A 22,453-nucleotide genomic window follows, 5' to 3' on the forward strand; every position below is an offset into this window, starting at 1 on the left:
TAACATCATAGTATAAACTCATTCCTGACTCCCAGCATGTATTGCAGTTGATCTGTTTATTTGAAGTAGTTTGATGATTGTCACCAATGTTGATGTCTAAGTCAGTCAGAAAAGTAAAATTAATATGTTAATATGTAAAAATTTTGATTGTCATTTATACTCATTATTTGAGGAAAATCTGTTTCTAGCTTTTTCCAAGTAAATCCTACTCCACATTTTTTCAGTGTATATGAAACACCAGTTTCAGCTCATGAGTGTGTTCATTGATATTTCAAACATTCTTCAAGTAGACTGATGAGTTAAATCAGGTGTTTTTTGTACAGAGACACATCTAAAACATTCTGGGAGTCATGTCCTGAGGATCAGGATTTGGAAACACTGATACTGAAGCTCTTGATTTGCTGAATCATGTGTGTTGGAGCTAAACTCTGCAGAGCTGCGGCCCTCCAGGACCAGGATTGCCCACCCCTGGTCTAAATAGTATTAATATAAAAAGCAAACTGGAAAAAGTGATCTGGAAACTTGTTGACCTAGACAATCATTTTTATTATTTTTTAAGTCTGAAAATGTTACAATAAATACAATAACATATAAAAAAATATAACAAATAAAAACAACTGTAGTTTATATAATAAATAAATAAAATGTAGGCTTATAATAAATAAAAGCGTATACATATTTTAAACTCTGAAATCATAATTTTAATCCTAAATTAAAATGTAGCTCTTCATTTTCACAATGCCAAAGGATTAATTAGATTTACACCGTTAAAGTATGACTTATATAACACGTTCTTCACTGACATTTAGGCCTACATCTAAAGAGAGAGAGAGAGTATGAGAAATCTAAACTCATTGATTCTGCTGTAGTTGTATTTTACTGTATGAATGAAGTCACTTTTTTAATAAAGAATAACTTCAGTATGTGCTTGACTATCAGTCTGGTCCTCAGCGTTTAATGGGGGCGTCTTTGGTGGTTTTGGATTTGCATCAGGGGAAGAGAGCGCTCATCCACTTCACATACTGCTGTCTGACCTGAACAAGAATGACATGAGAAGAATGAATTTATATGTTTAAACTTGAAATCTCAGAAACTTAATAGCTTTTTTTCTGAATTTATTTCTGCAAACACAAAATGTGATGAATGTGTGCGCTGTTACTTGTCTTCTCCACTAGATGTCACCTTCTTCACAAATCACTTTCAAATGAAACATTCAGCATTACAGATGTTTACAAGCACAACAACTGGACAGTTGATAAGAACAAGGCATTAATCCTAAAGAACCGAGACATCACCAAAATCAGATGCTTTGCCCTGGGTTGATCATGGTATTTCTTAGTTTTGTGCAGTAGATCCATAGTATACATAAATGATAATGATCTCACTATAAAAATAGTTTAACCATGATGTGAATATGCTAGTTAAAATATGGTAATACAAGTGATCATCAATCTAACAAAAATCATTATTGCACTTTTACTTAATCTTTGACCAATGAATCCTGTTGACAAACAATATATCATTGGAAAGGTCTTAGACTCGAGAATACAGATTTATTTGGTGTTTTTTATAATAACTGTAGGGAGAGTAATTGCTTATTTTTTTATAAAGAGTGTGCTTAGTTTTTTATATCCTTTGGCGACCTGCATTTTTTAAATGTATTTTTCAACCAAAGAAAACATAAACGTTTTTATTTATTTTTACAATAAAGCTAACAACATACCTTTAATAATTTTTTTTTGTGTGTGTGATTTTTTTTAGCAATAATCAGCTACTTTTCTTTTTTCAAACGAGACCAACACTAAGTATTCATGAGTTACCGCCATTTTAGTTCCAACATGCGGTTTGTATGTAGACTCAAAAAGGGCTCCGACAGTTATTGACCATTTGTAACTTGTGTTCAGTGTTCATTTGTAGAGACAACAAGAAGTCAGAATTGAAGGGAATTTAAATGATGGTTTCAAAATATGTATTTAACTGTTCACGGGAAAATAAGAAGTAGATTAATGCATGGACAAGTTTGACTGTTATTCTCAGAGAATAAATGTGGGAGATAAAGAGATGTGTACATCTAGTTTGCAATACCAGAGGTTTTTACCAGAGGCCACCGCTTTAAGTGACGACTCACCTTATTATTGAGAAGACAGTAGATCAGGAAGATGAAGGTTCCTTGCTGTGAGTTCAGAATCAGGAAGAGAATCTCCATCATCTTATTGTCTTTAGTGAAGAAACCCAGAATCCAGGGACAACCAAGAACAACAAACTGAGCCAGTGTTTTAAAAAACATCCTCCTGAAGAGAGAGAAGGAAAAATAATGCACATGTGTTCATGTGTTTCTCTCTTTAAAGTGCTTCAAACACAATGTTTCTTACTTGGTTTGTTTCATCCCTGAAACTTCAGCGTTCAGCTTTGAGAGAGTTAAATTCAGACTGATGATGATACTGATGAAGAGAATCGTGTTTATCTGAAAAAGAAAACCCAGTAAGGATAATATTCTCTTCCAGTGGTTAAATTATTTCAAATGGTATGAATCTAAAACATACCACAAGAATGACACAAACAGGTCCCAGAAAACTCCAGATGTAGCCTTTCTCCTCTTTAATCCAGCATCTGGTTAACAGGAAAAAACACTAAATGAAATAATATTGTGAGCGATTTTGATGCAGGTTTGACAAGCTTTATAAAACAGAGCAGAAAGGACCTGCGGAGGGTAGTGAGGACAGCTGAGCGTGTGACTGGTATGTCACTGCCCATAGTCAATGACATCTAACTGCATATCAAAAGACCCTGCTCACCCTATACATCATTTGTTCTCCCCCTTTCCTTCTGGGAGAAGTTACACATGGATAAAAACCAAAACCAACAGACTGAAAAACTGGTTCTATCCCTGAGCAGTTAGATGCTTAAATACATAATCACTTACACAATCCCAACCAAACTAAAACTCCTATAAAGGTGCAATAACCTATGGAGCGATTTTAGTCTCATTAATTATTCACACGTAAAACAAGATACACACATGCGTAAACAGTTTCGCATGCATAAAATCTAATTTACGTGCACATAGTATATATTTACATTTACGAAAAGCAATTCACGTTCGTAAAACAAAACTATTTTCTCACAAAGTACGTTTCGCAAACATACAACTGCGCACAAAACTTTCGAAAGGTTAAAATGTACACGTTTGTCTTGTTATGCGAATTTGCAAATCGTCACTCAAGTGTGAATCGCCTTGGACGTGTGCGTGTGTTTTTTGAGACTCTCCTGGCAACGCAATCCCTCCGACATGGGTTGTCGTACTCTTTAGCCAATCAGATTCAAGCTTACCATTCAACCAATCACAACCCGCTGAGGACGCAGGACTCAAGGAAAACCGCACGTTAATCAATCCACAATCAAGCATGGCAGACGAAGAGCGGGATGCACGTGTAAGTGAAATAAAGTCTAAAATAATGGTGTAATTCATGAATTTGCACCGTTGTTGTGCCAGGAACAAGCTTGATCGCCTTTATTAAAACTTGGAAAAGTACAGTCGGTCTGCGCAGAGCCGTTTTCCTTGAGTCATGCGCCCTCAGCGGGTTGTGATTGGTTTAGGAGGCAATTACTTTTTCACATAGGGTCAGAAATGTTTGGATTGTTTTTTCCCTTAAAAAATATAACCATCATTAAAAAACTGCATTTTGTATTAACTCTGGTTTTCTTTGTGTAATATACAAATTTGTTTGATGATCTGGATCATTAAAGCATGACAAATATGCAAAAATAAGGAAGGGGCAAATACTTTTTCACACAACTGTACCTTGTGTGTATATACTGCTATATATATGTAGGTCTTGGTTGTTCTGAAATCCAACTGTATATATTTTATTTCTTTAACTGTACAATCGTGAGAGCAGCTAAAATGTATTTCATTGTTCCCTAAACAATGACTATACAGTTCTATTCTACACGCAAACACTTAATTGCGTAACTTGTTCAGTTGAATTATTTCCTTTATCCAAACAACTGACAATATTATTCAAACATACTTGTCACTGCCATAGCCATCAGGAACCAATCCAACAGACACGCCCACTATAACCAGAGCAATCACATATCCAATCACAATCAAGAATCTGCTGCTAAGCACCGCCCTCTGTCTGGAGCTGATCTGTGATAGGTTCTTCACACAGATGAAGAGCAGCACAGCTTCAATGAACATCCACACAAAGCAGGAGAGAAAGAGAAAGTGAAGAAATCCTGACAGCACATTACACAACATCTGAAGAGAGAGAGAGAATATTAAATCATTTAAATAAAAAGTATTAAATATAAATATGATCTGATGTAATAATTGTCACCTGGTGAGGTTTGATGAGTTTGAGGAAGCGTTGTGTGAGTAAGAACAGAAGATGAGCCGACAGCAGACTGATGCAGAGGTTGATTCGAGCCACATTGTTCACTCCAGGTTTCCATCGACAGAAAGCAAAAGTCAACAGAGCCAAACTATTAAATACCAGACCCACCGACACAGCCACTAAATTCACCACTTTCATCAGATCATGATCCTGAGAAAAAAACATTAAATCAAAATTTCCACTTCATTCATCATCTTTATATTATCAGATGATATAAATGTCTCTTGTACCTCTGATGGTCTGCTGGTTTGCATGATGAGAGCGAATGTTGACAGATGAACACATGAACACACAGTGTAGTTGCTGTTTGTGTCTAAAACAGAACAACCATCTACAATCCACTCAGTGATGTTCCAGTACACACACGACATATTCCCTCCAGACACAAACTCCTTCACATGAAGAGAAAATATTCATGTGTTTTCATTAGTCATTAGTTGTGTTGAAAACAAAGAAAGAAAAAGAGAAGAACTGACTCTGATGTGTTTGAGGGTGAAGTTGACTGGTTTTGTGAGCTGTTTGTTGGTGGTTTTTGGAAGAGTAGCTGAGATGACAGTGGACATCATGGTTTTAACTGATGTGTTATCTGATGTGTAGAAGAATTCTGCCTTCAGTAGATTCTCCATTGAGTTCAAGCTCATAAACGCCACAGCAGCTGATCCTGATCCTGCGTTACAAAGACAAAGAAAGAAAACATTTGGTTTAGGGTGACCCCACCTCAGGCATAAGAGTTTACACTCATGGGGACCAAGTATCTCAATCAATGACATTGTATAAAGCACCAAAATATGCTTTTTTGTTCATAATAAATCAGGACACTAAAGCTTTAATACAGACTATGCAGGTGGATTTCAATATTTGTCATATAAAAGTAATGCTGTTGTGCTTAGGTGTTGGTGCTATTTTTTAAAACCCGTTATTTTCTTCAGCAGTTTAATTTCTCCTTTCCACCTAATGTTTGCTCTTGCTGATGAAGTGAAACCATGAAGGTACTTGCTTTGATTTAGTTTACATTTACATTTATGCATTTGGAAGACGCTTTTATCCAAAGTGACTTACTTTGCAGTAACCTATACATTTATACTTAGGTATTTGCAATCCCCTGGGATCAAACCCACAAATTTGTGTTGTTAACGCAATGCTCTTACCATAGTTCTTTCTATCACACCAATATATTTTTACAAACCTGTTTCATTGTTATTCTTGGCAATCCCAATGAGATCAATGTCCACAGATGCATTTGCTGTGTCGAGCTGAGGAATTTCATTTAATGTGACCTGTGGTCCAACCATGAAGACTTGTGCCTCTGTCAACAAAAAACATCAAAGAGTATTTCTCACATTCCATGAAGCAAATGACTTCAGTTATATTTTTTATAGTTTAGGTCATAGTTGTGTCTCTCTTACCTACAGACTCAAGTGTGAAACTGACATTGTCATAAGTGTTTGTCGGCTTCACCAACATGGAGACGAGCTTCTCGCTGGCTTTTAACACCTGGTTTCCTTCTAACTTTAGTTTCTTTGGGTCACTCGATGATGAGATGGAAATCTTCTCTGAAGTATTAAACACCAGATCCAAAAGATTGTTCACATCCTAATGCAGAAAGAGAAACACCATGAAAACATGTCTCAACATTTGATTATTATATTTTTTCACGTTTCACTTACATCTAAAGAGAGAACTGTAATATTCTCTATCTGGTTAAGGAGATTCTGTATGCATGAGGTCTCCTGTTGATAAAAACACAAAAGCATATTCAGTATTTTAGTTATGATGGTCCTCAGTGTCTGTGGGGGTTATGAAACTCATGTTTGGAGACAGTATTTTGTTAATTATTTTGTTTTGTTTCTAACAGTTGAAAGCAATATAAAGTTTATTATTGTTGCTTTCATACAGAGTAAGATATCAATGAACATGACACAAAATATACAGACATAAACTACATCAATGAAATGTGCTGAATTTGAATTGATAGAATCTAGTTGCTGTAGAAAATTTGGTCAACTTACCGAGCAGTTTGACAGCTGTGTCATATTTACACCTGAAACTATTCATGAACATAATAATCAATTATGGCCACATGTGAGAAATTATAAGCATAAAAGTACAAGAGATAAATTAGCTAAATGTTGATGAATGTAGATAATAATCTGGATTCTGTACAATTTGATGAGAGATGTTTCAGTTCATTTTGAACATTTTAAAATATCTCAGCTGACAGGGAACGTTTAGTAAATATTAGGGCTGCAACTAACGATTATTTTAATTGTCTTTGAATTACTTTATTAATCCTTTGGCCATCTTTCCAATAAATAATACATTCTAGTATTGTCTTACATTATAAAGCATATAATACTTTTTACTCCACAACAAAAGAAAGCTTCATGCTGCAATGCATGCTGGGTAACATTATACTAAACTCATTCATGACTCCCAACATGCATTGCAGTTTACGTGAATTAGTTTGATGATTATCACCATTGTTGAGGTTTGTATGATGACTGTCGATATCTAAGTGTAATCTGAACACACAAATTTCTACATGGCACATCTCGTGGTAATTTTTTTTTTTGGCAATTCATTGTAAAATCTTTCTCAAACCCATATACTGTTTAAATAACACTTGAATATACAAAAATGCGTTAACTTTTATTATGTATTATATTACAACTGAAATAAACTCTTGTGGCACGTGGAACACAGCTGTGATTGATAAAAGAGAAAGGAATTTGCTACCTGCAAGAGTCTAGAGCTCAACTGAACTTAACAATGTTCACAATAATGGTGACATCACATGAATCTTGTGTTTATTGTCACAAAGGGGTTTTGTAGACGTTTGTTATGTGGACAATAAAAGCAATTGATTTGATCTCATGTTTCTGACCATTTTTATATCAATTCAAGCTTCTCTGAATAAGTCGTATTTAGTGTTTAATTATTCAATATTTATCATTCATAATAATTAGATGAACTGTTGTCGGTTATATAAACTAATATTACTAAATTTTTATCTATGATGAAAATTACAGGCCTCTCTTATCTTATTAAGTGGGAGAACTTGCACAATTGGTGGCTGACTAAATACTTTTTTGCGGATGACTGTGTTAGAACAATAAAAACATACTTGTTAAGATCTCACCAGAGCAGAATTCAACAACAACACAAACACCATAAATATGTTCGAGAGGTGCGGTAAAAGCACCAACAAAATATAATTTTTTATTTGAATTATTTAAATTGAAAAAAAAACATGAATCCACAAGAACCAAACTCAAGGACCCCAATAATGCGATAAGCGCTTTTGTTCACGTATGACAGAAATAAAGAGACAATGGTGATGGTTTGTTGTGATAAGATAAGTTTTATTCTTCTCTGGTGAGATCTAAAACCGTGTGACTGTCTGTGTTTGATCGTATTTGATTAATTGTCTCATTTGGTGCCATTTATTTTTCCTAAAGAATTTTAAGGAGAAACATCTCAGACAAAGTCGATATTTAAATTAAACACAACTGAGATCTCCATCAAATCTCTTGAGCTATGAAAGAACAACATCATGAGCGGTAACATTGTGCAAATTAATCCTCAATATAACACAACAGACAACTCAACACATTTCATTACCTGTTGTGGTGATCGCTGGTGCGACAGTTGTGAAGGTTTGGTTGATGCTGTCCACATCTGAAAGGTTTTTGATGAAATGCAGTTAATGAACACACATCACAAATAGAAGGTGTGAGAATCACACAAAAATACAAGAATTACCTGCACAGTATGCACCACAGTAGTATGAAGTTGGATTAACAAACTCATAGACATAATAATTGTCTGGACAGGCTTTGACTCGAATGGGATATGACTGATAATAACAGCAATAATTGTTCCAGTGACCACAAACATGTCTGGTCACCACTCCATCCTCAGGTTTTGGGTGTCCATCACTGAGCCACAGTGTAACATCAGAACCACATCTGTTTGTTGGCACACATGTTTCTGACATTCGAACGCTCTGACCATTAAGATAAAGACGATACCAGCCGACCCAGATGACATCTCTGTCACACATGGAGGATGAAGAAGAATAGTCTGTGGATCTTCTTGAATCATCCATCACAGTGTAGTTGTTGCAGGGGTCAACAGAGACATGATCTGTTCAAAGAAACCATTTTTTTTTTTATTTAGACCCTTTGTTTATCTCATCTACTGTACATGAAACATTTGTCCAAACTAACATCTCCCCAAAGCATTAAACAACTTTAACAACAATACCATTCACACATGTACACAAGCTGTTATTGAGAATAAACACAATATTGCTGTTTTAACAAGAGGAAAAAGTAAAGTGGTTTGTAATAAGTGAAGGAGATAATGGTGTTTGTGAACTTAGTGTTTGTTATTTTCATCTGGATCAAAACAGATTTATTGTGTTCTTCTATTATTTGCTGTTGATTTCAGGTTGTGTGATTGTAGTTGTTATGCTTCATTTGAAGCAACATCACATCATAACATTGATTCAATGCCATCACTATTATTTTTACAATGATATTTAAACAATTTTCAACATTAATTGCAGTTTCAAAAGTGATGTTGATTCAACTCCATTAACACGGACAAATCAACAATTGTAACATTACGTTTGTTTGCTATCTGGATAATCAAAGCCAAAGTCTCATGTGTTTAAAGACGGGTGTATGATTGTTGAAGACAGACTTAAAGTAGAATTACCTGCACAGTATGCAGAAAAGTTGTAAGGTGGTGTAACAAACTCATAGACATAATAATTGTCTGGACAGGCTTTGACTCGAATGGGATATGACTGATTATAACAGCAGTAACTGCCATCATTGCCACAAACATGTCTGGTCACCACTCCATCCTCAGGTTTTGGGTGTCCATCACTGAGCCACAGTGTAACATCAGAACCACATCTGGATGTTGGCACACATGTTTCTGACATTCGAACGCTCTGACCATTAAGATAAAGACGATACCAGCCGACCCAGTTGACAGAGGCGTCACACATGTAGGATGAAGAATAATAGTTGGTGGATCTTCTTGAATCATCCATCACAGTGTAGTTGTTACAGGGGTCAACAGAGACATGATCTGTTCAAAGAAAACACTGTTATCCCAAACCCTTGCTTTTAAATAAAATAAATTAGAAAAAAGATAAATTTTAACAATAAGCAGTAGATATAAAACACAAGTCTTACAGTCAATATCAATATTTCAATAGATTCACTACAGACACAAAACAAGAGGAAAGATGTTCAGATTTGTGACCCAGTCTGTGAAAAAATCTCAAAATGTAGTTTAGAGATAAAGAACATCAGCCATAGTTTCACTATAATCTCAGTATATTAAAGATGTTTAGGTTATTTTTTTCACAGAATGTTCTTTACATTTTGTATGATGATTTATGTTGAAAATTGCAAATCACCATAAAACTAATTCAGCTGCAGGGTTTTCACAGACAGAGTCACATTTATGGTTTAGATTCAATATTTAATTGACACATCAAGCAGACCGTCTGCAGAACACGTTTACTCATTTAACTGTAATCCACTCACAACACCACAGAAAACACAACACTTTACATTACCAGTAGAGAGGATCCCTGATGTCACATTGATGGCGTTTATGCTCTGAACGTCTGAAAGATTGAAGAAGTTAATGAACAAAGACACAAACATAACATGTATAGACACATTTAAATTGAATATTTAATATCATTACCTGCACAGTATGCACTGTCACATACAGTTGGTCTAACAAACTCATAGACATAATAATTATCTGGACAGGCTTTGACTCGAATGGGATATGACATGAAATAACAGCAGTAATTGTTCCAGTGACCACAAACATGTCTGGTCACCACTCCATCCTCAGGTTTTGGGTGTCCATCACTGAGCCACAGTGGAACATTAGTACCACATCTGGATATTGGCACACATGTTTCTGGCATTCGAACGTTCTGACCATTAAGATAAAGACGATACCAGCTGACCCAGTTGACAGGGGTGTCACACATAGAGGATGAAGAAGAATAGTTTGTGGATCTTCTTGAATCATTCATCACAGTGTAATTGTTGCAGGGGTCACCAGAGACATGATCTGTTCAATAAAAACATTCATGAAAAATAAAAATGTTTCGATGCATTTATTTATGTTAGGTTTTGTACCAAATAATGAATGGTTTTGGATATTTTAAGTTCTACTCTATAAGAGTAAGGACACGTGGCTTAAATACACAAAGATTGTATAACTGTCTCATCACCATAGTTTGACCGGGTCACATCACATTAGCAGACAGTATTCAGGAACCAAATTCAAGATGATTTTTCCTATCTCATTGGCAGACTTTTTATTTCTTTTTTGTGGTTGTTTTTAAACATAAACTTACACAATTCTTGTATTTTTAAAAAGCAACCACTGAATTAAAAACCACCATTATTTGTGGTCAGCGTTTGCTTAAAACAGAACAAGCAAGAAAATACATCTGACTCACTTACCCGGCAAAAGAGAGACAACAGTAAAAAGTGCTATTATAAAACCTGAAATGAAACACACAGAAAAGCATTTAAGAATATAGAAATGAAAGGTCAAATAATATAAATGATTTCATTAATGTACCTTTACTCATTTTGATTATGAAATAAATACTTATATAAAGAAACAAAGATGTCACATCAGCAATGGACTGAATTGTACTTTAAAGACAAATCAAGAGAGGAAAAAACTATCTATGAATCATTCATCGAGTCAATTATTTACAAAACTTGCGCTTCATATTATTTACATGATATCCCTGTTTATAAATGCAAATCATGGCAAGAAAACAAACTCACTTTTCAGAAGGGTAGATAACATTTTTGACAGAGCAGCATGTAAATATTTTTCCAAATCCAGCGGATGAGTTTCTTCAGAATGTAAAGACAAAACAAATAAACTTTGCTTTTGATTATGAACACAGAAACTCTGTAGGATTTCCAAGCCGGAGTCAAACTTCAGCTCTACACTCAAAGGGATAGTTCGCCAAAAAAGGAAGATTCTGTCATCATTTACTCATTCTCTTGTCCTTTCAAACCTGTAGGACATTTTGTTTTTTTTCTGCAGAACACGAACTTAGACAAGCAAAACAAACGGTAACCTTTCACTTCTATTGTACAGAGACAAAACCAATGCAAATCAATGGGTAGGTACCACGAGTTGTTCAGTTATAACCATTCTTCAAAATATCTTAATTTGTGTACTGCAGAAGTCATAAAATGTCCTATCCCTTTAAACTCATAGAACTGTCCTAAATTGCAAATAACTTCACTTCTTATTATTGTTTTTAATGTCTAACAGTTTTATTATGTTACTAGAGGGCAGGGATTCTCAGTCTTTTCACTTCAAGTCCCCCCAGTGTTTTCAATTGTAAAAAAGTATAAAAATTGACCGAATAATAAGAAATATCTTGGTTTTCTTTTTTTGTATTTCAATGCTAATTTTGTCTCATTTTAAAATGTTGGTCAACTTGGGGTACCCTTGGAAGTCAGCTGGGGCCCCCCTGTTGCCCACAGCCCCCCAGTTGAAAACCACTCCTGTAGGGTGATGAAAATAAACGTATTGATTTCACTGAGACCTAAAACAATCAAATATAGTGTTAGAAAAGTACTAAATTCTACTGACATACTCAACCTACATCAGTTTCTGTATGAGACATCTTATAAAGCGTTTTGTAAGGCATTCAGTTTGCTTACTATTTTCAGAGTTTATTTACTGTCAAGAACATTTTTAAATATCTTTATTTTCTTAGAGTGCTTTTTCTTTGGAAACATCACAAACCATATATCGCACTTTTGACCTCACTACATTTCCAAAAATATTTTTTACATTTTAATACTTCAGTACAATCTCAAATCTTGAACCTTTTCTTCTTGTCATTTTACTTTTAAGGGAATGAAAGTACTGGGTTTTGAATGTGCCTAAAATCTGTATTAAAGGGAAACAAACTTGTGAGATATTTTTTACGAAATGTCTTGGAGTAAAAATATGACATAATAATTTAAATGTATTGAAGTAATTTTGTCAAAGGAAAAACACTTATAAAGATACTTCAAAGAAAGTACAAGAAAAAACACTTAAAGGAGTGATTCACCTCAAAATTAGCCTCCATTAACTTTCAAGAATAAAAATGACTATGGAAAGTCAATGTGGGCTTACTTTCAAGTGAACTACTCTAAGTGCTCTCCGCCTCTGCTTTTTTATTTGACTTTTCAGTGCATCACACATACCTCATGCAACAGCTGTGTGTAATACAGGAGTCTTTCCTTTAGGACAATTGATGGTGGTTTTACTACAGTTAAAACCAAAAAGCCATGGCAGCAATAGTAAAATCATTGTTTGCTAATCAACACAAAAATAATAGTTCATTTTCATAAGGATTATTCTTTAATCCAAAATATTCGTTGTTTTAAATGTCTGTAAAGAATACAATGCTATTGATAAAACTCATCACATTCAACAGCATTACTTTTAATAATCCAATGTGTTGATCCACTTAAAGGGACAGATCAGGCAAAAATAAAAATACTGTCTTCATTTACTCACCCTTGTGATTTTCCAAACTTTCCAATTTCTTTGTTCTGATGAAAACAGTGAAAGATATTTGGAAGAATGCTTGTAGCCAAACAGTTCTTGGCTACCATTGACTACCATAGTTAATGAAGTTCATGCAGGTTTGGAACACCTTAAGCGTGAGTAAATAAAGACCCTGTGCCTTTAAGATGAATTTCTTTTTCACTACATGAAATCACAACAGCAATTCTTTATGAATGCCGCTGGTAGTGCATTATTAGGTTTATTATGAGGAGAAACAAGATCTTACCTGAGTTCACATGTGGCGTTCTTCACCCGAAACCATCAGAACAGTCAACTGAGTAAATGATGTGTGAGTGGAGAGTTTATAGAACAGAGTTATCTGTCCATCAGCCTGATAAGAAAGTTTACAACCACATTCACCGTTCCGAATTCAAATGTATACACACACAGAGACTTATCACATTAAGACGACTGGATTACACATTTCATTCTGCGTCAGAATGACAATTGAATATGTTGTAAAGACAAAGATATTGTTATTTGCAGTTGACTTCCTGTTGTGGGATTGCTGTTGTGTTTTTTTATTGCTTTTTATCATTGTCACAGTTAATTTGATTCACTGCCATTTAATTGCCATTGAATTAATATACATTTCAAATAACATTGAGGCACTATTTTTTTTAAATATTCCTTCATCAACATTGATTCAATGGTTGCTTGTTATCTGGTTATGGTGATGGCCAGCATTTATGGATGTTTTATGGTCCGACTCTTCCTCATCTGAGTTTCGATTCATTTGTGAATTCAACCCTTCATTTCCATACTGTATGGTCAGTGTCTCAAAAGCAGGTGAAATACACGCACATATCTTTTGAAATAATTTTTTTTTTCATTAGTAATCTTAAGGCTTCTTTTGGATATGTGATTGATAACTGTTGCCTGGAAAAATACAATCACTGTTTCTAGAAAACTTGCTAAATTGAGTTGACACAAAAAACTCCATCATGAACATCAGTTCTTTTAACTAAAATCACTTTTGAGGTGATGAATGGTCATTTTTTTATAAAAAGACTGTTTAAAATGGCATTGCTAAAAAGAAAGATAAAGATATATTTTAAATTCTTAATATTGAAAGATAAAATAGTGCATTACATATCAATTCATTAGATGTAAACACTGATCCAGATGGATTTCCACTTCCATTTATATTTATTTTATTTTTAAATCTAATATATATAATTGAATCTTAAATATATTTGATTAAAATTTTGATTAGGTTTTTTTAAAGTTCAGTTGGTTGTATTTTATTCATACGTTTGTGTCGTGTAAAACAGGACTTTCCTGTGGACCAGTGTTAAACCGGCGGTGTTTACTTCATCCGAAGTGGTCTATAAGAAGAAAGTGTGTAAAACTGTATATCACTCCAAATTTTCACGGATTATCATCTAAGAAAAAACAAAACAATACATGACCTTATAAACTCCCAGAAAATAACAATATTAATAAAAAGGGAATTGATCAGCTGACAGCTCTAAAAATATATATACACAACATATTCATCAACAACTTTTACAGAATGGAGACTGTGCATGTCAAATCTAAAATCAAATGTACCACAGTGATATTTTTACTTTACTGAATAAAATCTTTGTGCTTTTTGGTTTGAGTCAAAGACAGAGACATCTCATCCTCTTCACATATTGCTGTCTGACCTGAATAAGAATGAGATAAAAAAAAGAGCAGAACAAAAGTTGCCATTAAAATGAAGTAAACTTCATGTAGAATATGACTAAAGAAAGAATCTTGTTTCACCTCATTATTGAGGAGACAGTAGATCAGGAAGATGAAGGTTCCTTGCTGTGAGTTCAGGATCAGGAAGAGAATCTCCATCATCTTATTGTCTTCAGTGAAGAAACCCAGAATCCAGGGACAACCAAGAACCATAAACTGAGCCAGTGTTTTAAAAACCATAATCCTGAAGAGAGAGAAAGACAAATAATGCACATATGTTCATGTGTTCATGTGTTCATGTGTTAATGTGTCATGTGTTCATGTGTTCATGTGTTCATGTGTTCATGTGTTCATGTGTTTCTCTCTTTAAAGTGTTTCAGATACAATGTTTGTTACTTGGTTTGTTTCATCTGTGAAACTTCAGCGTTCAACTTTGTGAGAGTTGAGTTCAGACTGATGATGATTTTGATGAAGAGAATCAAGTTTATCTGCAGGAAAACAGTGAAGAATTGTCATTGTCTTCTGCTGGTGAAAATCATCCAAAACTAAAACATACAGCAAGAATGACACAAACAGGTCCCAGAAAACTCCAGATGAAGCGTTTCTCCACCTTAATCCAGCATCTGTTTAGCAGAAAATATTGAATTCATTTTTATAAAGACTATTTCAGGTGTTCATTGTAAAAAGTATGAAGAGAATAGTGATGTCTGGTCTGCGAACTAATCGTTCTTTTGAACTGGTTCTTTTTAGTGAACCGATTCAATCCGGCTCAGCGACTCAGTGGAGACACGAACTGAATGATTCAGTTTAAGAACTTAATCACAAATTACTTAAATTACTAATCTTTCTGGCGTGTATGATAGTTCACCTGACTCGAAATAAATTCATTATTCAATTACTCCAACAGTACTCAAATTAACTGAGGATAGAAAGCTTGAACGTCCGATATTTTATTGAACATCATAGGTGTGATAATATGAAGCACATAGGAAATATTAATGCTACGAGCCTTGGACTGTGCAGCAATCTGGCGAAATGTAGGTTTAATTGATATCAAATGAACCGTATTGGATCATGCATGGATCGTTTCTGTAAAACAAGGATGAAGATTACTTCACTTCATATCTTTAAGACTTGAAACATCATAGTTTGCACATCACTGTGCAGGTGTTAGGGTGTTTAGTTGCAAAACATAAATGTAAGAAACGTGTCAGATCATGACAATGATGTGTTAACTGACAGATGTTATGATTACTGATTTATATATTTCAATGTGCTGAGAGCATTTTTATCCCAGCCGGCGGGATGATAGACTTGATGGATTACGTCATGGCAAATGAACGTCATTACATTAGGTAAGGGCGTAAAAGAATCGTTGAACCGGTCTTTTTAACCGGTTCATAAAAACAGCAAACTGTCCGAAAGATCTGGTTCGCGGAAAAGAACCGGACTACCCATTAATAAAAGACACCCATCTAACTTACTTGCCACTGCCGTAGCCCTCAGGAACCAATCCAACAGACACGCCCACTATAACCAGAGCAATCACATATCCAATCACAATCATGAAGCTGCTGCTAAGCACCGCCCTCTGTCTGGAGCTGATCTGTGATAGGTTCTTCACACAGATGTAGAGCAGCACAGCTTCAATGAACATCCACACAAAGCAGGAGAGAAAGAGAAAGTGAAGAAATCCTGACAGCACATTACACAACACCTGAAGAGAGAGAGAGAATATTAAATCCTTTAAATATAAAAGTATTAAATATAAATATGATCTGGTGTAATAATTGTCACCTGGTGAGGTTCGATGAGTTTGAGGAAGCGTTGTGTGAGTAAGAACAGAAGATGAGCAGACAGCAGACTGATGCAGAGGTTGATTCGAGCCACATTGTTCACTCCAGGTTTCCATCGACAGAAACCAAAAGTCAACAGAGCCAAACTATTAAACACCAGACCCACCAGCACAGCCACTAAATTCAACGCTTCCATCAGTGGATCATCCTGAGAAAAAACATTAAAGCAGAATTCCCACTTCATTCATCATCTTTGTATTATCAGATGATATAAATGTCACGTGTACCTCTGTTGCTGTGCTGCTGGTTTGCATGATGAGAGCGAATGTTGACAGATGAACACATGAACACACAGTGTAGCTGCTGTTTGTGTCTAAAACAGAACAACCATCTACAATCCACTCAGTGATGTTCCAGTACACACACGACATATTCCCTCCAGACACAAACTCCTTCACATGAAGAGAAAATATTCATGTGTTTTCATTAGTCATTAGTTGTGTTGAAAACAAAGAAAGAAAAAGAGAAGAACTGACTCTGATGTGTTTGAGGGTGAAGTTGACTGGTTTTGTGAGCTGTTTGTTGGTGGTTTTTGGAAGAGTAGCTGAGATGACAGTGGACATCATGGTTTTAACTGATGTGATATCTGATGTGTTGAAGAATTCTGCCTTCAGTAGATTCTCCATTGTGGTGTAGCTCATGAACGCCACAGCAGCTGATCCTGATCCTGGGTAACAGAGACATAGAAGCAAAACATTTTTATTAAAACATAATACACATTTTCAATTTGGCACACTGAAGACATTTCTAGTGGTGAACTTCTGGCGTCCTGAATATTTTCGATTTTTTAAAGGTTTCTGTTTAAAAGTTTTGAAGGAATGCCAACCATGATTTTGCTTTCTGCGTGCCATTTTGTGTTTCCTTTTTACTTGTTCTTACCAAGGGGCAAACTTCTGGTTTCTCTCTCGTGACACCAACACAGAAGTTACTGATACAGCAAAATTCAACGACTGGCCGCTAGAGGATGGCTCCAAAACAGAGCAGAGTCTCATTGAGCCCCATGTTAAAATGCCAACGTTGTTTACAGCCTGGTACAAAAAATCTTTTGATCTATATATGTAATTTTGCCCTTCATGACAACTGTGCGGGGGGTGGGTTATAACTCATCCGTTTAGATTATCTGTTTAGCCTTAAATTCTGCATAATTAAGGGCGTGTCAACTTGAGTGACAGGTGTCCATTTAGCTGTCACATGCACATTTTTGTTTCAGCAATCAGCCATGTCAGCTTCACCCACGTTCTGCCACTTTGCCCATTTCCGATTTTCCGGGAGTGATGCGCAATGACGCGATGCTAAGGTGGCGACGACTGGCTCTGTCTACTTTAGGCTTCATTTTTACTCTTCACAAATCTACAGGTGACATAACGGACACTACGTCCATATTTTATATGGTCCGAACACATTATTATGGCTTAAAAGATCTTCACAGTATGTTGACCAAAGGTTCAGAAAAGCATTTTTTGAAATGTTGAACTAAAGAGTTCTGTTTAGTTATTTTGTTTTTACGTACCCGTTTCATTGTTGTTCTTGACAATCCCAATGAGATCAATGTCCACAGATGCATTTGTTGTGTCGAGCTGAGTTTGAGTCAAATAGTCGTGTCACTACAGAATCACGAATAAAACTGATATTGTCAAAAGTGTCGGTTGGATCCACCAACATGGAGACCAACTTCTCGGTGGCTTTCAACACCTGGATTCCTTCTGATGCTAGTTTATGGGGTCACCTAATGAATAGTTGGAAATCTTCTCTGATGTGTTAAAGAGCAGGTCCAAAAGATTGGTCACAGTCTGAGGCAGAAGAGAAAAAGTAAATTTTAATAATTCTAATTGATTCTTAAGATGTTATGAGCATTTGATTATTTTATTTTGTCATTTTTAACCGACAGGCTTACAGTTAAAGGGAGGACTGTTATATTCTCTATCTGGTGGAGTAGATTCTTTACAAAAGAGCTTCCCTGTGAACAAAAACGCCACATCATATTTATTATTTTATTGATGATATTCCTCACGGTCTATATATATATATATATATATTTTATTATAATGTATTAAAGAGAATACAAATTTATTCATCCATATCCACAGTACAAACAAGCTATTATTGTAACAAAATAAATAACACACGTTTTATATTTGCGCTTTAACAAACCACTACAGTCAATTTGTAAGCCAATTAAAATTGAAGAATGGAAAATTTGATAAACTTACTGTGAGATTGGTAAGCAGTTCTATATTTAAGCCTAAAAGTGTGCATAAACACAATATTAAAATACAAACACATGTGACAAACCAATAGGATGCATTTCCATGAGAACATTTTGAGAATGGACATCATTAACAAATGTGACCCTTTCTGTTAATACAGCTTTATATTCTATGATCTCTCTTATGAGCTCAAATGTTTATTTTTTTTTAATATTGAAAATTATTTTTAATACTGAAATCAGTCAAGGTTGTCTTTTCACAGAATGGTCTTTACATTGTGTCTTTACATTGAAGTTATCAAACACTTTACAAGTGTTTGATAACTTCCTTCTTGGAGTCCTGTTTAATGAAACTTCACATCTAAACACAGTGCTCACATCTACTGAACGCTACAATCTCCTGATTCCAGAAAACAAAACAATATTTCACCAATAGTGCTGATCGCTGGTGTGACAGTTGTGTAGGTTTTGTTTTCTCTGCCAACATCTGAAAGTTTGTGATGAGACGCAATAAATAAACAGAGATATGAAATTACAAATGGTGCAAATATACAGTAAGTATACACTGTATACACTGGCGCACAGAATTGTTTTAACAAACTCATAGACATAATAATTGTCTGGACAGGCTTTGACTCTGATGGGATATGAGCAGAAAAAGCAGCATTAGTTTTCCCAGTGACTGCAAACATGTCTGGTCACCACTCCATCCTCAACTCTTGGGGTGTCCATCACGAAGCCACAGTGGCACATGAGCACCACACTTATTTTTTTCAACACATGTTTCTGACATTTGAACGTTCTGACCATTAAGATAAAGACGATACCAGCCGACTCACTTGACAGAGGAGTCACAAATGGAGGATGAAGAAGAATAGTTTGTGGATCTTCTTCTTCTGAATCATTCATCACAGTGTAGTTGTAGCAGGGGTCTGAAGAGACATTAAAACATTGAAATAATATCTTCAAAAGAAACATTATTTTGTCAGAAAGCTTACTTCTTTCATAAAGAACAATCAAATCAATCTAAGTAAGCCTTGATCAAACAATTATCAGTACAAATATAACACAGCACCCCTAGTGGCAGTAATTGAAAAGATTCACTACATTAAGATTTTCATATTATTTTCTTTGATTTTGTTATTTTGGCCTCTCTGGCTGAATCACTGTTGACTGTAAAGACGATGCTGTAAGCAGTAGTTTTTGGGCTGAACGATACTTTGTTGAATAAACTAAGGGCAAATCATCAAAACGTATGGTTTTAATTTATTCCGTTTCTTTTCTGCATTTATTGAAACACAAATGTATAAATAAGAGATATTTATGTAAAACATTAAAGCTGCAAGCAGCAACAATAGGGCTAGAGGGCTGCAATCCCGCGGGATTTGACACACAAGAGTATTGCAGGATCCGTTGATATACAATGCATAGCTAAATATAAAATATCCCATATTAACAGTTTTTTCTATATTGCACAACAACGAAACTAAAATAAAACCATTTACATGTGAGGTTGAGGTTCACTCTTTCTTGCAGGATAATGTGCCAGAAAGTCCATCACATTGAGGCAAAATGTTGGAGCATGATCTTATATATGGTTATACTTATGGATAAAACAGGAGGAATCTGTGTATACAGTATGCAATGTTTCTTTTAAAATAATTAATTTAGAGAATGCTTTTATCGAAAACAACATCCAAGACATTCAAAACATTTCTTCTGCAACTCGTTGACAAAGCATTCTTGCTTTTAGAATAGACTGAACAAATATGATAATAACAAATAATAGTATTATTAGGGTAAGGGTTATGAATAATAATATAAATAAATGAAACAATTAGAGCAGGGACCTCACTCCGCTTCCACTTGGCCCTTAATGATTACCTGCACAGTATGCAGAACAGCTGTAGTTGTAAATTGGTGTGACAAACTCATAGACATAATAATTGTCTGGACAGGCTTTGACTCGAATGGGATGAGTGGTAATAACAGCAGTAATAGTCAAAGTGACCACAAACATCTCTGGTCACCACTCCATCCTCAAGTTTGGGGTGTCCACCACTGAGCCAAAGAGGGACTTGTGTACCACATAGATTTTTTTCAACACATGTTCCTGGCATTCGAACATTCTGGCCACATTTCCAGCCCACAATTTTTACATCCTAAACAAGCTCGAACTGTCATGAAATTCTGCACACTCTGCATTTCTGAGATCTTTTTTATTACTCCAACACAGAAGGTTTTTTCTATTTCAAAAGTGAAATTAAAGTAATTGTTCTCGCTCATATTCTTAAAAGGTTAGATTCTTGGACTAAATGAAAAAAGTGCAATGCAAAGTGAGCCATATTTAGTTTTTAACCAGTGAAAATTAGTACAATTCTACAGTTCGCAAGTGGAGGCACATTGAGATCTGTACAAAAAAAATCCATCTCTTTTTGCATGTAAAGCAACACTTTCTTTAAATTTCTGCTGAAAAGCTGAGCTGAATTTACCTGAAGTACACAAATTGAACACAAACATTCTACATGAACGCTGGTATTAAGTCGGTACACCAAATAAACGTTGTATCATAAGACCACTATCAGGAAAAACAAGATCTTACCTGAGCTTACACCTTGTGATCCTTACCCAAAAGCAACAGGGTGGTGAACAATATTTTTGTTTCAAGCTTGTTTCTGAACAACTATTTTTTTGTCTGTCATGTAAGCAAATTTAATCCAAAGAATGTTTTTGACGTGTTTACTTTGGTATCTTTGTTTGCGTGACTTGCCTGACAAATAAAGACAATAGGACGTGAGGGAAGAAATTTGCCATGTAAATATAGTGCATATGATTTTTCTCTGTACTGCTCCTTTTCTGCCTATGAAGCGTGACCATGCAAACATCTTTACTTTGAAGTTAAAAATAATCCTTTGAAAGCAAACAGATATCACACAGATAATATTTAAATGACTTACTTCGAAAAATAATTTACATACAGCAGCATTTATTGCGTCAAGCTTATTCAAGCCTGTACATCAGGCTGTTAAAAACTCTTACACATTCTTTGACTCTAAACATTCTTTGTTTTGTGCACTTTTCGACCAAAAAGAGGAAGCTGGTCAAAAAACTACTACAAATTGGAAAAAATATTTTCTTCTTTATATCAACAGTGTCATCAGGCATAATGATTTTCTTCAATGACATCCAGCAGTATTGTGTCCCTGTTCCCTTATATCATACTAAAATTCATTTAGCAATATGATGAATATCACTGAAGTTACTATCTGTTGATTTAGTTTAAAACTTGTTCTGTAAGATGTGCTTCTAATTGTTCATTGTTATTTTTAAATGTGCACTGAGAAAAGTGAACTGGAAACTTTTTGACATACACAAACCATTTTTATTTAAATATTTTTTTAACATTTAGCCACGTGTTATTGTCTCGTGAAAATAAAAAGATTTTGAATAAAGCTTAATCTATGTTAATCTGACACGTCTCTAAATAAATTCAAAATAAAACATATCACATTTTGAAATGAAATCATAATTGTCATCCTAGTTTTAATTTTTAACATGAAAACAAAAAAATGGATTAACACCAAAAGTACTGACAGCTGTAAAGCCGAAACATGTTCATTTAAAACATGTAAATATACAGTAAAAAAATGATGACAATTGCATGTTAAATCATG

The 22,453-nt window shown here is 34.9% G+C and overlaps 1 protein-coding gene across 1 annotated transcript; it reads right to left on the bottom strand.

Moving 5' to 3' along the window:
- Nucleotides 1-929: 929 nt before the first annotated feature.
- LOC130436077 (uncharacterized) lies at nucleotides 930-20,799 on the bottom strand. Its single transcript, XM_056766988.1, is given in 28 exon segments — nucleotides 930-1,034; nucleotides 2,129-2,291; nucleotides 2,373-2,464; nucleotides 2,544-2,610; nucleotides 4,032-4,264; nucleotides 4,344-4,550; nucleotides 4,631-4,792; nucleotides 4,877-5,055; nucleotides 5,587-5,706; nucleotides 5,807-5,993; nucleotides 6,068-6,130; nucleotides 8,308-8,546; nucleotides 9,123-9,503; nucleotides 10,000-10,050; nucleotides 14,668-14,698; nucleotides 14,799-14,961; nucleotides 15,114-15,205; nucleotides 15,274-15,340; nucleotides 16,202-16,434; nucleotides 16,515-16,721; nucleotides 16,801-16,965; nucleotides 17,050-17,228; nucleotides 18,084-18,163; nucleotides 18,165-18,297; nucleotides 18,300-18,363; nucleotides 18,468-18,530; nucleotides 19,587-19,711; nucleotides 20,664-20,799. Coding segments are annotated over 28 exon segments (3,927 nt in total). The 3' UTR covers nucleotides 930-989.
- Nucleotides 20,800-22,453: the final 1,654 nt, after the last annotated feature.

This window comes from Triplophysa dalaica, chromosome 2 (assembly GCF_015846415.1).
Source record: "Triplophysa dalaica isolate WHDGS20190420 chromosome 2, ASM1584641v1, whole genome shotgun sequence".
Lineage (NCBI taxonomy): Eukaryota > Metazoa > Chordata > Actinopteri > Cypriniformes > Nemacheilidae > Triplophysa > Triplophysa dalaica.